This window comes from Salvelinus fontinalis, chromosome 8 (assembly GCF_029448725.1).
Source record: "Salvelinus fontinalis isolate EN_2023a chromosome 8, ASM2944872v1, whole genome shotgun sequence".
NCBI lineage: Eukaryota > Metazoa > Chordata > Actinopteri > Salmoniformes > Salmonidae > Salvelinus > Salvelinus fontinalis.
The window spans coordinates 39,626,083-39,641,273 of record NC_074672.1 but is presented as its reverse complement, the minus strand read 5'-3'; the positions used below and the strand labels follow the sequence as shown (position 1 = coordinate 39,641,273).

The following is a 15,191-nucleotide window of genomic DNA, read 5'->3' as shown; positions in this document are numbered from 1 at the left end:
AAAGCTGAAACAGGAAAGAGCCTTCCCCAAACTGTTGCCAAACAGTTGGAAGCACAGAATCGTCTAGAATGTCATTGTATGATGTAGCGTTAAGATATCCCTTCACTGGAACTAAAGGGCCTGAACCATGAAAAACAGCCCCAGACCATTATTCCTCCTTCAACAAACTGTACATTTGGCACTATGCATTCAGAAAGGTAGAGTTCTCCTGGCATCCACCAAACCTAGATTCGTCCGTCGGACTGCCAGATGGTGAAGTGTGATTCAACACGCCAGAGAACGCGTTTCAGCACTCTGCAGTCCCGTTCTGTGAGCTTGTGTGGCCTACCACTTCGGGCTGAGCCGTTGTTGCTCCTAGACATTTCCATTTCACAATAACAGCACTTACAGTTGACTGGGGCAGCTCTAATAGAGCAGAAATAGGATGAACTGACTTGTTGGAAAGATGGCATACCTATGACAGTGCCACATTGAAAGTCACTGAGCTCTTCAGTAAGGCCATTCTACTGCCAGTGTTATTTTATGGAGATTGCATGGCGGTGTGTCCGATTTTATACCCGTCGTGTGTGGCTGAATTAGCCAAAACCACAAATTTAAAGGAATGTCCATATCATTTTGGCCATGTAGTGTGTATATATAGATAGTAGTATGGTATATTATACGGATTATAGTAGAGTAGTATAATAGTATATTATAACCTGGGTGGATCGAGCCCTGAATGATGATTGGCTGACAGCCATCGTATATCAGACCGTATACAATGGGTATGATAAAACATGTATTTTTACTGCTCCAACTACATTGGTAACCAGTTTATAATAGTAATAAAGCACTTTAGGGGTTTGTGATATATGGCCAATATACCACAGCTAAGTGCTGTGTCCAGGCACTCCGCTTGGTGTCGTGCATAAGTACAGACCTTAGCCGTGGTATATTGGCCATAGCCCACACCTCCTTGAGCCTTTGCTGCTTATGTATACACTAGTATTATATTATAACTAAGTATGAATAGCATAGAGATTATACCTTCTCCTCCAACATCCACTTCTCCTGCTGCACCCCAGCCAGCCTCTGGAACAGCTCCCCAACCTCATCATCAGACAGGTCAGCAGGTCGCTGGGACTGGGGGCTGCCGCTGGCGGACTGAGGACACACAGGACCAGACAGCACTGTTACACCTTCCCTACATTAACTTAGAGACAAAGTCAGACAGAGCGAGAAGCTATTTTGTGCAATCCGTTCATTATACTTCTCTCTCTATCAGTGACTGGGAGCTTGACAAGTCTAATGGTACAAGCTTATCTCTGAATTATACACACATAATTGGACTCCTTATTTGATCTGTACAGTGGAAACAATTGGAGAGTTCTAAATTGTATGGTTTAGAGATTTTTTTCTCTCCATCTTTCCCTTTCCTTAACAAACCACATCCCTGGCAGAGAAACATTACAGGACATGTATTTATTCAAAGGATTCTAATTATAGTATCCACAGTTTTTATAAAGCTATTCATAGCAGAGGAGCACATTAACATGAAATGCACGTGAGCTCCCTGTTGAGCTGCCTGTCATGACTGTGGTTGCTGAAAGTTCAGCCTCTCATCTCTGGCTCAGCGCGTACTGTTTGTACTCTGGGCAGTTACCAATGCAATGTAAGAGGTACTGTGTTGCTGCAGACAACATCATTGGTTCTCTTTGTGGCTCCTTACATCAAAACATTTCTCATTATTCTATGTGTGGATTATGCAGTTTCATAACTCTTTTCCACCTCATTTGTACTCTTTACTGTCAAACATCGATCTCGTCAATACTCTGCGTACCATTGCTTTCACGAACTACATTGTATGTGCCTTGGCCAGTTCTGTGGACCAGTGTGCAGACTTGGTTTCCTGTCTCTAGCCGACTAGTGTAGTGTCCTTTGTTGGTGCTTTGATGACTGGTGTAGTGTACAGTACCTTATTGGTACTCTGTGCTGACTGGTGTAGTGTACAGTACCTTGTTGATGCTCTGTGCTGACTGGTGTAGTCTACAGTACCGTGTTGGTGCTCTGTGCTGACTGGTGTAGTGCACAGTACCTTGTTGATGCTCTGTGATGTGGCTCCCTCCTTCATGATCTCCCCGTAGCTGAAGGACGAGACACTGCTGCTATCACCCCTCTGCTGCTTAGGACTAGGAGAGCTGATCTCTGACAACACCAGCTCCTCCAGGCCTGGAAACACACACAAACACTCTCTCAATGGGGGAGTCTTACTGAGGAATTACAGCTGAAGTCATTATTTCTAAGTGGGGAAAAAAGTAGTCACTGTTCAGTCATCAAACACCGTTTGACATTTTTTGACGTGGATAACATTCCCTTTCAGGACAAAGCAAGGGCACACTGCTGACCATTTCAACCCGCTTACGTATGGCTGGCTTTCATAAGCTGCATTACTGTCCTCCCAACTGTAACTACAGAACATCGTCTACCACCAACATCCATTATGGAGCTTGGATAAGGAAACAAACACAGTAATTAAGTTAGGACCCAGTGCATTGTGCATAGAGGGAAGCCTCAGTCCGTAGGCACTTATGGATTTCCCATAGAAAACTAATGGCTGCTGTGGGAAGAACTTCTTGGCAGGTGTATATACAGTTGAAATCGGAAGTTTACATACACTTAGGCTGGAGTCATTAAAACTCGTTTTTCAACTACTCCACAAATTTCTTGTTAATAAACTATAGTTTTGGAAAGTCAGTTAGGACATCTACTTTGTGCATGACACAAGTCATTCTCCCAACAATTGTTTACAGACAGATTATTTAACTTATTATTCACCGTATCACAATTCTAGTGGGTCAGAAGTTTACATACACTAAGTTGACTGTGCCTTTAAACAGCTTGGAAAAATCCAGAAAATTATGTCATGGCTTTAGAAGCTTTTGATAGGCTAATTGACATCATTTACGTCAATTGTAGGTGTACCTGTGGATGTATTTCAAGGCCTACCTTCAAACTCAGTGCCTCTTTGCTTGACATCATGGGAAAATCAAAAGAAATCAGCCAAGACCTCAAAAAAAATTGTAGACCTCCACAAGTCTGGTTCATCCTTGGGAGCAATTTCCAAACGCCTGAAGGTACCACGTCCATCTGTACAAACAATAGTACACAAGTATAAACACCATGGGACCACGCAGCCATCATACCGCTCAGGAAGGAGACGCGTTCTGTCTCCTAGAGATGAACGTACTTTGGTGCAAAAAGTGCAAATCAATCCCAGAACAACAGCAAAGGACCTTGTGAAGATGCTGGAGGAAACAGGAACAAAAGTATCTATATCCACAGTAAAACTAGTCCTATATCGACATAACCTGAAAGGCCGCTCAGCAAGGAAGAAGCCACTGCTCCAAAACCGCCATAAAAAGCCAGACTACGGTTTGCAACTGCACATGGAGACAAAGATCGTACTTTTTGGAGAAATGTCCTCTGGTCTGATGAAACAAAAATAGAACTGTTTGGCCATAATGACCATCGTTATGTTTGGAGGAAAAAGGGGGAGGCTTGCAAGCCGAAGAACACCATCCCAACCATGAAGCACGGGGGGGGGAAGCATGTTGTAGGGGTGCTTTGCTGCAGGAGGGACTGGAGCACTTCACAAAATAGATGGCGTTGGGAGGGAAATTATGTGGATATATTGAAGCAACATCTCAAGACATCAGTCAGGAAGTTAAAGCTTAGTTGCAAATGGGTCTTCCAAATGGACAATGACCCCAAGCATACTTCCAAAGTTGTGGCAAAATGGCTTAAGGACAACAAAGTCAAGGTATTGGAGTGGCCATTACAGAGCCCTGACCTCAATCCTATAGAACATTTGTGGGCAGAACTGAAAAAGCGTGTGCGCCCAAGGAGGCCTACAAACCTGACTCAGTTACACCAGCTCTGTCAGGAGGAATGGGCCAAAATTCACCCAACTTATTGTGGGAAGCTTGTGGAAGGCTACCTGAAAGGTTTGACCCAAGTTAAACCATTTAAAGGCAATGCTACCAAATACTAATTGAGTGTATGTAAACTTCTGACACACTGAGAATGTGATCAAAAACATAAAAGCTGAAATAAATCATTCTCTACTACTATTCTGACATTTCACATTCTTAAAATAAAGTGGTAAACCTAACTGCCCTAAGACAAGGAATTTTTTACTAGGATTAAATGTCAGGAATTGTGAAAAACTGAGTTTAAATGTCTTTGGCTAAGGTATATGTAAACTTCCGACTTCAACTGTATGTAGGTATCTACTAACTTAAGACCCTTCTGGACTGGTGTAGGGTACAGTACCCTTCTGGACAGAGATAACTCTCCCTACTTTAAAAATGTCTGATTCTCAACTTTCTGTAGAGAAACCATTAAACATTTATGACCACCTAGTAAATTATACATGGCCCAAAAGAGGATTGCCCTGGCATCACCAACAACCTACGGAGAGAAAGTAAGAGTTGCATTGCTCTGTGGCACATTTTAAGAGGGAGCGTAACATAAAATATTAAGATATCTTAATTTCATTGACAGTGTTTGGGGTGAAGGGTCTGTCCCCACAGGAGTAAATGTTTTTCATATACCACACTTTACTGAGAAAAACACAGGTACTGCAGTGGTTGTTTTTCTGTTTCTAATCTTTGGGTGCCACGTGTTCACTTGCTTTGTAAAAACAACAGCTACATTCAGAAGGTGACATGTTAATGGAGAGCGTGTGGCATAAACCACTAAATATTTCCTCCTCACTAGCTCTACATATCAATATAACGTTCAACAATCAGCTGCTCACCCACATATTTAGAAACACAAGTGTCTCTAGATGCTAAGGGACAATAACCCCGTTGGTTCCAAGCCATTACCATTCCTAAACATATTTTACTTCTTCAATGTCTCGAACAATTCACACTCTCAGTTATAGATGCTGTATGATATTGGTGAACAATGCACATCTTTTTACCTCATTATTCCCTGCCTGTAGCAAACCACACTGCGGACATCAAGGTTGTCATCTCTGCAGACTCCCTTCCCTGCGCTAAATGTTTCATGTCTGTGATGATGTAACATACGCTGCATCACAGTTCAGGGCATGAAAGGATGTCCTTTAAACCCAGTCAAACCTCCCCCCCCCCCCCAAAAAAAACCCAACGCATATATCACATGTAGCTTAAGTGCCATCAGAAATTATTCCCACCCCTTGACTTAATATACATTCTTGTGTTACAGCCCGAATTCAAAATGGATTGATGTATATTTTATGTCATCCATTTACACACAATACCCCATAATGACAACGTGAAAACGTGTTTTTAGAAATGTTTCAAATTTCACATTTATTGAAAACAGAAATAATGCATTTGCATAAGTATTCACAAACCTGAGTCAGTACATTGTAGCAGCAATATTTCTGGGAAACTCTATAACCAATAAGAGACTAAACCCTGTCTAAGCCAGGGGCACTGAATAACAGATAATAACAGATAAAACAGGAAGTTTATTCTGAAGTGTCTGTCCTATATCTGAGAGATAAATATATGTAAACATTTGTTATATACAGTACGTCAAAAGTTTGGTCACACCTACTCATTCACAGGTTTTTATTTTTACTATTTAAAAAAAAAAAAATTACATTGTAGAATAATAGTGAAGACATCATAGCTATGAAATAACACATTTGGAATCATGTAGTAACACAAAAAAGTGTTAAAATATTAAATGTATTTTAATTTGTTTAGATTCTTCAAAGTAGCCACCCTTTGCCTTGATGACAGCTTTGCACACTCTTGGCATTCTCTCAACCAGCTTCACGAGGTAGTCACCTGGAATGCATTTAAATTAACAGGTCTGCCTTGTTAAAAGTTAATTTGTGGAATTTCTTTCCTTCTTAATGCGTTTGAGCCAATCAGTTGTGTTGTGACAAGGTAGGTTTGGTATACAGAAAATAGCCCCATTTAGTAAAAGACCAAGTCCATATTATGGCAAGAACAGCTCAAATAAGCAAAGAGAAATTACAGTCCATCATTACTTTAAGATGTGAAGGTCAGTCAATTTGGAAAATGTCAAGAAATGTCCCAGTTTCTTCAAGTGCAGTTGCAAAAACCATCAAGCGTAATGATGAAACTGGCTCTTATGAGGACCGCCACAGGAAAGGAAGACCCAGAGTTACCTCTGCTGCAGAGGATAGGTTCATTAGAGTTACCAGCCTCAGAAATTGCAGCCCAAATAAATGCTTCAGAGTTCAAGTAAGACACATCTCAACATCAACTGTTCAGAAGAGACAGTGTGAATCAGTGGACATCTGTTCTTTGGTCTGAAGAGTCCAAATTTTTGGTTCCAACCAGTGTGTCTTTGTGAGACGCAGAGTAGGTGAACGGATGATCTCCGCATGTGTGGTTCCCACCGTGAAGCATGGAGGTGGTGTGATGGTGCTTTGCTGGTGACACAAATTTATTTCGAATTCAAGGCAGTTTGAATCATGTCTGTGAGTATAACAGAACTTATTTAGCAGGCGAAACCCTGAGGACAAACAATTCAGATTTTTTTTGTTTTGGAGAACTCTTTTTTCAATGGGTTTTCATTGGGAATCCAGATTTGTAATTGACCTTCTTGCAGTTCCTACCGCTTCCACTGGATGTCAACAGTCTTTAGAAATTGGTTGAGGTTTTTTCCTTTGTGTAATGAATTAGTACGGCGATCCAGAACGAGGGTAACTTGAAGTGTACTGTTAGATAGAGGCGCGTGACCAGAAAGCTAGCTACAGTTTGTTTTAATCCTGTATTGAACACAGATCATCCCGTCTTCAATTTTATTGATTATTTACATTAAAAAAATCCCCAAAGTTATATTACAAAAGTAGTTTGAAATGTTTTGGCAAAGTATACAGGTAACTTTTGAGATATTTTGTAGTCACGTTGCACAAGTTGGAACCGGTGTTTTTCTGGATCAAACACGCCAAATAAATGGACATTTTGGATATATATCGACGGAATTAATCGAACAAAAGGACCATTTGTGATGTTTATGGGACATATTGGAGTGCCAACAACAGAAGCTCGTCAAAGGTAAGGCATGAATTATATTTTTATTTCTGCGTTTTGTGTCGCGCCTGCAGGGTTGAAATATGCTTCTCTCTCTGTTTACTATGGTGCAATCCTCAGATAATAGCATTGTTTGCTTTCGCCGAAAAGCCTATTTGAAATCTGACATGTTGGCTGGATTCACAACAAGAGTAGCTTTAATTTGGTGTATTGCATGTGTGATTTCATGAAAGTTTGATTTTTATAGTAATTTATTTGAATTTGGCGCTGTGCATTTTTACTGGCTTTTGGCTAAGTCCCACATATCCCAGAGAAGTTAAAATAGTGTTTGTGAGTTGAACAGAACTGATTTGGCAGGCAAAAACCTGAGAAAAATCCACTCGGGAAGTAGTTTGTGGTTTTGTAGTTTTCTATTCAATGCCATTACAGTATCCATTGACTTAGGACTCAAACTGCAGTTCCTATGCCTTCCACTAGATGTCAACAGTCTTTAGAAATTGTTTCAGGCTTGTATTCTGAAAAATGAGGAAGTAAGAGCAGTCTGAATGAGTGAACCCTAAAGTGTCACAGAGCTTTTTCATGCGCACGACCGAGAGAGTGCCTTTCTTGTTTACCTTTTATATTGACGACGTTATTGTCCGGTTGAAATATTATCGATTATTTAGGCTAAAACCAACCTGAGGATTGAATATAAACATCGTTTGACATGTTTCTATGAACTTTACGGATACAATTTGGATTTTTTGTCTGCCTGTTTTGACTGCGTTTGAGCCTGTGGATTACTGAAGAAAACGCGAACAAAACAGAGGTTTTTGGATATAAAGAGACTTTATCGAACAAAAGGAACATTTATTGAGTAAATGAATGTCTGCTGAGTGCAACCATATGAAGATCAAAGGTAAGAGATTAATTTTATCTCCATTTCTGACTTGTGTAACTCTTCTACTTGTGGTTGGTTACTATTTGTAACTGGGTTTGTCTGCTGGGCTATGTTCTCAAATAAACATAAGGTATGCTTTCGCCGAAAGCATTTTTTAAATCTAACACCGTGGTTGGATTCACAAGAAGTTCATCTTTAAACCTATGTAAAATATGTTTTTGTTTTCTTTATTTTTACTGTATTTCTGTATTTGAATTTGACGCCCAGCAGTTTCACTGGCTGTTGAAGAGGTGGGACGCTAACGTCTCAGGTACCCAAGAGAGGTTAACACTTTTTTGGTTACTACATGATTCCATATGCGTTATATCAAAGTTTTGATGTCTTCACTATTATTCTACAATGTAGAACATAGTACAAATAAAGAAAAACCCTTGAATGAGTAGGTGTGTCCAAAGTTGACTGGTACTGTGTGTGTGTGTGTGTGTGTGTGTGCGTGTGTGCGTGTGTGTATATCTCAGTTGAAGTCAGAAGTTTACATACACCTTAGCCAAATACATTTAAACTCAGTTTTTCACAATTCCTGACATTTAATCCTAGTAAAAATTCCCTGTCCTAAGTCAGTTAGGATCACCACTTCATTTTAAGAATGTGAAATGTCAGAATAATAGTAGAGAGAACGATTTATTTATTTCATCACATTTCCAGTGGGTCAGAAGTTTACATACACTCAATTAGTATTTGGTAGCATTGCCTTTAAATTGTTTAACTTGGGTCAAACGTTTTGGGTAGCTTTCCACAAGCTTCCCACAATAAGCTGGGTGAATTTTGGCCCATTCCTCCTGACAGAGCTGGTGTAACTGAGTCAGGTTTGTAGGCTTCCTTGCACGCACAAGTTATGCCCACAAATGTTCTATAGGATTGAGGTCAGGGCTTTGTGATGGCCACTCCAATACCTTGACTTTGTTGTCCTTTAAGCAATTTTGCCACAACTTTGGAAGTATGCTTAGCGTCATTGTCCATTTGGAAGACCCATTTGCGACCAAGCTTTAACTTCCTGACTGATGTCTTGAGATTTTTCGTCAATATTTCCACATAAGTTTCCTCCATCATGATGCCATCTATTTTGTAAAGTGCACCTGTCCCTCCTGCAGCAAAGCACCCCCAAAACATGATGCTGCCAATCCCGTTATTCACGGTTGGGATGGTGTTCTTCGGCTTGCAAGCCTCCCCCTTTTCCCTCCAAACATAAAAATGGTCATTATGGCCAAGCAGTTACATTTTTGTTTCATCAGACCACAGGACATTTCTCCAAAAAGTACGATCTTTGTCACCATGTGCAGTTGCAAACCATATTCTGGCTTTTTAATGGCAGTTTTGGAGCAGTGGTTTCTTCCTTGCTGAGCGGCCTTTCAGGTTATGTCGATATAGTACTAGTTTTACTGTGGATATAGATACTTTTGTACCGGTTTCCTCCAGCATCTTTCTTCACAAGGTCCTTTGCTGTTGTTCTGGGATTGATTTGCACTTTTCGCACCAGAGTACGTTCATCTCTAGGAGACAGAACGCGTCTCCTTCCTGAGAGGTATGACGGCTGTGTGGTCCAATGGTGTTAATACTTGTGTACTATTGTTTGAACAGATGGACGTGGTACCTTCAGGCGTTTGGAAATTGCTCCCAACGATTAACCAGACTTGTGGAGGTCTACAATTTTTTTTCTGAGGTCTTGACTGATTTCTTTTTATTTTCCCATGATGTCAAGCTAAGAGGCACTGAGTTTGAAGGTAGAAATACATCCAAAGGTACACCTCCAATTGACTCAAATGATGCAAAATAGCCCATCAGAAGCTTCTAAAGCCATGACATCATTTTATGGAATGTTCCAAGCTGTTTAAAGGCACAGTCAACTTAGTGTATGTAAACTTCTGACCCACTGGAATAGTGATACAGTGCATTATAAGTTTAATAATCTGACTGTAAACAATTGTTGGAAAAATTACTTCAACTGTGTGTGTGTGTGTATATATATATATCACACACACACACACACACACAATTCCTGAGCTTTCTATTATCTTCTAGATATAGGACAAAGGTCAAAACCTTGTTTCTTGTGATTTACTTTTTCACTTTCTTTTTTGCCATTTATGAATGTGTTTCTATGGGATATAGTAGTAAAGGCCAAATGTAATAATTTATCAAATCATTTTTTATATATATATATATTTTTTTTTTATAGCTAAAGGGCTCCTAAAATTCTAAACCCAATAGCTAAATGATCCATAGTATGACCATCTTCAAACAATTCCATATATCAGCTTAGAACCCCCACAACAGCGTAGACTTTTAAGAACGATTACAAGCATACCCATAATATGACGCAGCCACCACTATGCTTCAAAATATGGAGAGTGGCACTCAGTAATGTGTTGAAATGCATTTGCCCCAAACATAACACTTTGTTTTCAGGACAAATTGTTCATTGTTTTGCCACATGTTTTGGAGTATTACTTTAGTGCCTTGTCTCAAACAGGATGTACAGGCTTCCTTCTTTTCACTCTGTCATTTAGGTTAGTATTGTGGAGTAACCACTATGTTGTTGATCCATCCTCAGTTCTCCTATCACAGCCATTAAATTCTAACGGTTTTAAAGTCACCATTGGCCTCATTGTGAAATCCCTAAGCAGTTTCCTTCCTCTCCGGCAACTGAGTTAGGAAGGACACCTGTATCTTTATAGTGACTGAGTGTATTGATACACCATCCAAAGTGTAATTAATAACTTCACCATGCTCAAAGGGATATTCAATGTCTGCTTTTTTATTTTTTACCCATCTACCAATTGGTGCCCTTTTTGCAAGACATTGGATAACCAATGTGGTTGAATCTGTGTTTGAAATTCACTGCTCGACTAATTTATTTAGTCTGGCCATAACAAAGGGGTTGAATACTTATTGACTCAAGATTTTAGCTTTACATTTTTTATTAATTTGTAAAAATGTCAAAGAACATAATTCCATTTTGACATCATGGGGTATTGTGTGTAGGTCAGTGACCCCAAAAAAGAAGTGTGTTTTATTAAGGTTGTAACACAACAAAATTTGGAGAAAGTCAAGGGGTTTGAATACTTTGATGGCATTGCATAACATCATATAGTGGTATATATAGACTTTTGCCTGATGACATGAAATGTGTGTAGGTCAATCAGGTTGTCTCCTCTCACCTGTCCTGGTCTTAGTGTTGGTGAGGATCTCCTGTAGCCGCTCCTGGAGTTTATCAGCTCTCTTCCTCTCCAGCTGTAGCTGCCTCTTCAAGTCTTTCAGCTACAAACAACATCACAAAGCCCTTGAGAGGAGAGTACACTACTTCATTTAAACAACATTGCAGCATGTTTTTTTTCTCTCTATGCATAGACAGCAGCATACGACTCAGGGAGAGGCAAAGGTCATCTTAGACAGGCGTCTGATTAAGACAAAGAAAACAATCAAATAAGATGAACCATCCTACCCTGAAAACTATTTAGATTGTGGCTGGGAAAAGGAGCTACAGACAGCTCTTACGACTCCTATGCCTTACAACCCCTACGCCTCAGGCAAGCTTGCAATTATCTGCAGAAAAAATACTTATCAAGGCAGGCAGGCATCTGATGAGTGGTTACAAAGGGATCCTGAGTGGCACAGTGGTCTAAGTCACTGCTTCGCAGTGCTGGAGGCATCACTACAGACCCAGGTTCGATCCCGGGCTGTATCACCGGCCGTGATCGGGAGTCCCATAGGGCGGCACACAATTTGCCCAGCGTCGTCCGGGTTAGGGGAGGGTTTGTATTGTAAATAGGAATTTTTTCTTAACTGACTTGCCTAGTAAGTTTAAAGAAAACTTTAAAAAACGTACACATCGAAAAGGCTGTGTGAGTTGTCTGCCTACCTGCCACCTGTAAGTTATAATTTAAATTTCCACTCTGTACTAAATGGAAGGGGACTGACTCATCAGTTTCAGAAGTTAGTGGTGAGTGAGAGAGAGAGGCAGCGAGGAGAGAGAGAGAGAGAGAGAGGCAGCGAGGAGAGAGAGAGAGGCAGCGAGGAGAGAGAGAGAGGCAGCGAGGAGAGAGAGAGAGAGAGAGGCAGCGAGGAGAGAGAGAGAGAGAGAGGCAGCGAGGAGAGAGAGAGAGAGAGAGGCAGCGAGGAGAGAGAGAGAGAGAGGCAGCGAGGAGAGAGAGAGAGAGAGAGAGGCAGCGAGGAGAGAGAGAGAGAGAGAGAGGCAGCGAGGAGAGAGAGAGAGAGAGAGAGGCAGCGAGGAGAGAGAGAGAGAGGCAGCGAGGAGAGAGAGAGAGAGGCAGCGAGGAGAGAGAGAGAGAGAGAGAGGCAGCGAGGAGAGAGAGAGAGAGAGAGAGGCAGCGAGGAGAGAGAGAGAGAGAGAGAGGCAGCGAGGAGAGAGAGAGAGAGAGAGGCAGCGAGGAGAGAGAGAGAGAGAGAGGCAGCGAGGAGAGAGAGAGAGAGAGAGGCAGCGAGCGCCAGAGAGAGAGAGAGAGAGCGCAGCGCCAGGAGAGAGAGAGGGAGCGAGCGCCAGCGAGAGAGAGGGAGCGAGCGCCAGAGAGAGAGAGGCAGCGAGCGCCAGAGAGAGAGAGAGAGCGAGGCAGCGAGGGAGCGAGAGAGAGGGAGGCAGCGCGGAGAGGAGAGGGAGGCAGCGAGGGAGCGAGAGAGGGAGCGAGGCAGCGAGCGCCAGAGAGAGAGAGAGGCAGCGAGCGCCAGAGAGAGAGAGAGGCAGCGAGCGCCAGAGAGAGAGAGGGGCAGCGAGCGCCAGAGAGAGAGAGAGGCAGCCGAGCGCCAGAGAGAGAGAGAGGCAGCGAGCGCCAGAGAGAGGAGAGAGGGGCAGCGAGCGCCAGAGAGAGAGAGGGAGCGCAGCGCCAGGAGAGAGAGAGGGAGCGAGCGCCAGAGAGAGAGAGAGGAAGCGAGAGAGGAGAGGGAGCGAGCGCAGCGAGAGAGAGCGAGAGAGAGGGAGCGAGAGAGGGAGCGAGAGAGGGAGGGAGCGAGAGAGGGAGCGAGAGAGGGAGCGAGAGAGGGAGCGAGAGAGGGAGCGAGGGAGGGAGGGAGCGAGAGAGGGAGAGAGGGAGCGAGGGAGCGAGAGAGGGAGGGAGCGAGCGAGGGAGCGAGCGAGGGAGCGAGAGAGCGAGAGAGGGAGGGAGCGAGGGAGGGAGCGAGCGAGGGAGCGAGAGAGCGAGAGAGGGAGGGAGCGAGAGAGGGAGGGAGCGAGGGAGCGAGAGAGGGAGGGAGCGAGAGAGAGCGAGAGAGGGAGGGAGCGAGAGAGAGCGAGAGAGGGAGGGAGCGAGAGAGGGAGGGAGCGAGAGAGAGCGAGAGAGGGAGGGAGCGAGAGAGAGCGAGAGAGGGAGGGAGCGAGAGAGAGCGAGAGAGGGAGCGAGAGGGAGCGAGAGGGAGCGAGAGAGAGCGAGAGAGAGCGAGAGAGAGAGCGAGAGAGAGAGCGAGAGAGAGGCAGCGAGAGAGAGAGCGAGAGAGAGGCAGCGAGAGAGAGAGCGAGAGAGAGCGAGAGCAGCTAGCGAGAGAGAGAGCGAGAGAGAGCAGCGAGGAGAGAGAGCGAGAGAGAGAGAGCGAGAGAGAGAGCGCGAGAGAGAGCGCGAGAGAGAGCGCGAGAGAGAGCGCGAGAGAGAGCGAGAGAGAGCGCGAGCGAGAGAGCGAGCGAGAGAGGGAGCGAGAGAGGGAGCGAGCGAGAGAGAGAGGGAGCGAGAGAGAGAGGGAGCGAGAGAGAGAGGGAGCGAGAGAGAGAGGGAGCGAGAGAGAGAGGAGCGAGAGAGGCAGCGAGGAGCGAGAGAGAGAGGCAGCGAGAGAGAGAGGGAGAGAGAGCGAGAGAGAGAGAGCGAGAGAGAGAGCGCGAGAGAGAGAGCGAGCGAGAGAGGGAGCGAGAGAGGGAGCGAGAGAGAGCAGCGAGCGAGAGAGAGAGAGGCAGCGAGAGAGAGAGGGAGCGAGAGCAGCGAGGAGCGAGAGAGAGAGGGCAGCGAGGAGAGAGAGAGAGAGAGAGCAGCGAGAGAGAGAGAGAGAGAGAGCAGCGAGAGAGAGAGAGAGAGAGAGAGGCAGCGAGGAGAGAGAGGGAGGCAAGCGAGAGGGAGAGGGAGCAAGCGAGAGGGAGGCAGCGAGCGAGAGAGAGAGAGGCAGCGAGGAGAGAGAGAGAGAGGCAGCGAGGAGAGAGAGGAGAGAGGCAGCGAGGAGAGAGAGAGAGAGGCGCGAGGAGAGAGAGGCAGCGAGGAGAGAGAGGAGCGAGGAGAGAGAGAGGCAGCGAGGAGAGAGAGAGAGGAGAGAGAGGCAGCGAGGAGAGAGAGAGAGGCAGCGAGGAGAGAGAGAGAGAGGCAGCGAGGAGAGAGAGAGAGAGGCAGCGAGGAGAGAGAGAGAGAGGAAGCGAGGAGAGAGAGAGAGAGGCAGCGAGGAGAGAGAGAGAGAGGAAGCGAGGAGAGAGAGAGAGAGAGAGGCAGCGAGGAGAGAGAGAGAGGCAGCGAGGAGAGAGAGAGAGAGAGAGAGGCAGCGAGGAGAGAGAGAGAGAGAGAGGCAGCGAGGAGAGAGAGAGAGAGAGAGAGGCAGCTAGGAGAGAGAGAGAGAGAGAGGCAGCAAGGAGAGAGAGAGAGAGAGAGGCAGCGAGGAGAGAGAGAGAGAGAGAGAGAGGCAGCGAGGAGAGAGAGAGAGAGAGGCAGCGAGGAGAGAGAGAGAGGCAGCGAGGAGAGAGAGAGAGGCAGCGAGGAGAGAGAGAGAGAGGCAGCGAGGAGAGAGAGAGAGGCAGCGAGGAGAGAGAGAGAGAGAGAGGCAGCGAGGAGAGAGAGAGAGGCAGCGAGGAGAGAGAGAGAGGAAGCGAGGAGAGAGAGAGAGAGGCAGCGAGGAGAGAGAGGCAGCGAGGAGAGAGAGAGAGAGGCAGCGAGGAGAGAGAGAGAGAGGCAGCGAGGAGAGAGAGAGAGAGAGAGGCAGCGAGGAGAGAGAGAGAGGAAGCGAGGAGAGAGAGAGAGAGGCAGCGAGGAGAGAGAGAGAGGAAGCGAGGAGAGAGAGAGAGAGGCAGCGAGGAGAGAGAGAGAGGGCAGCGAGGAGAGAGAGAGGAGAGAGAGGCAGCGAGGAGAGAGAGAGAGGCAGCGAGGAGAGAGAGAGAGAGGCAGCGAGGAGAGAGAGAGAGGCAGCGAGGAGAGAGAGAGAGAGGCAGCGAGGAGAGAGAGAGAGAGGCAGCGAGGAGAGAGAGGCAGCGAGGAGAGAGAGAGAGGAGAGAGAGGCAGCGAGGAGAGAGAGAG

General features: G+C 45.1%; 1 protein-coding gene across 4 annotated transcripts in view; it reads right to left on the bottom strand.

Annotated features, from left to right (window-relative positions):
* LOC129861228 (GRIP1-associated protein 1-like) overlaps positions 1–11,905 on the bottom strand; it is a 44,766-nt gene extending 32,861 nt beyond the window's left edge. Inside the window, exons 1-4 of one of the 4 annotated variants that reach the window (XM_055932454.1) lie at positions 11,142–11,393; positions 2,986–3,126; positions 2,075–2,208; positions 1,027–1,143 (exon numbers count right to left, since the gene is read on the bottom strand). In XM_055932454.1, coding sequence (XP_055788429.1) covers positions 1,027–1,143; positions 2,075–2,110 — 153 coding nt within the window. In that variant the 5' untranslated portion in view covers positions 2,111–2,208; positions 2,986–3,126; positions 11,142–11,393. Of the gene's footprint in view, positions 1–1,026; positions 1,144–2,074; positions 2,209–2,985; positions 3,127–11,141 lie in introns of all 4 variants that reach the window. The other 3 variants (XM_055932457.1, XM_055932455.1, XM_055932453.1) reach the window with 3 other exon arrangements.
* Between the last annotated feature and the right edge of the window lie 3,286 nt (positions 11,906–15,191).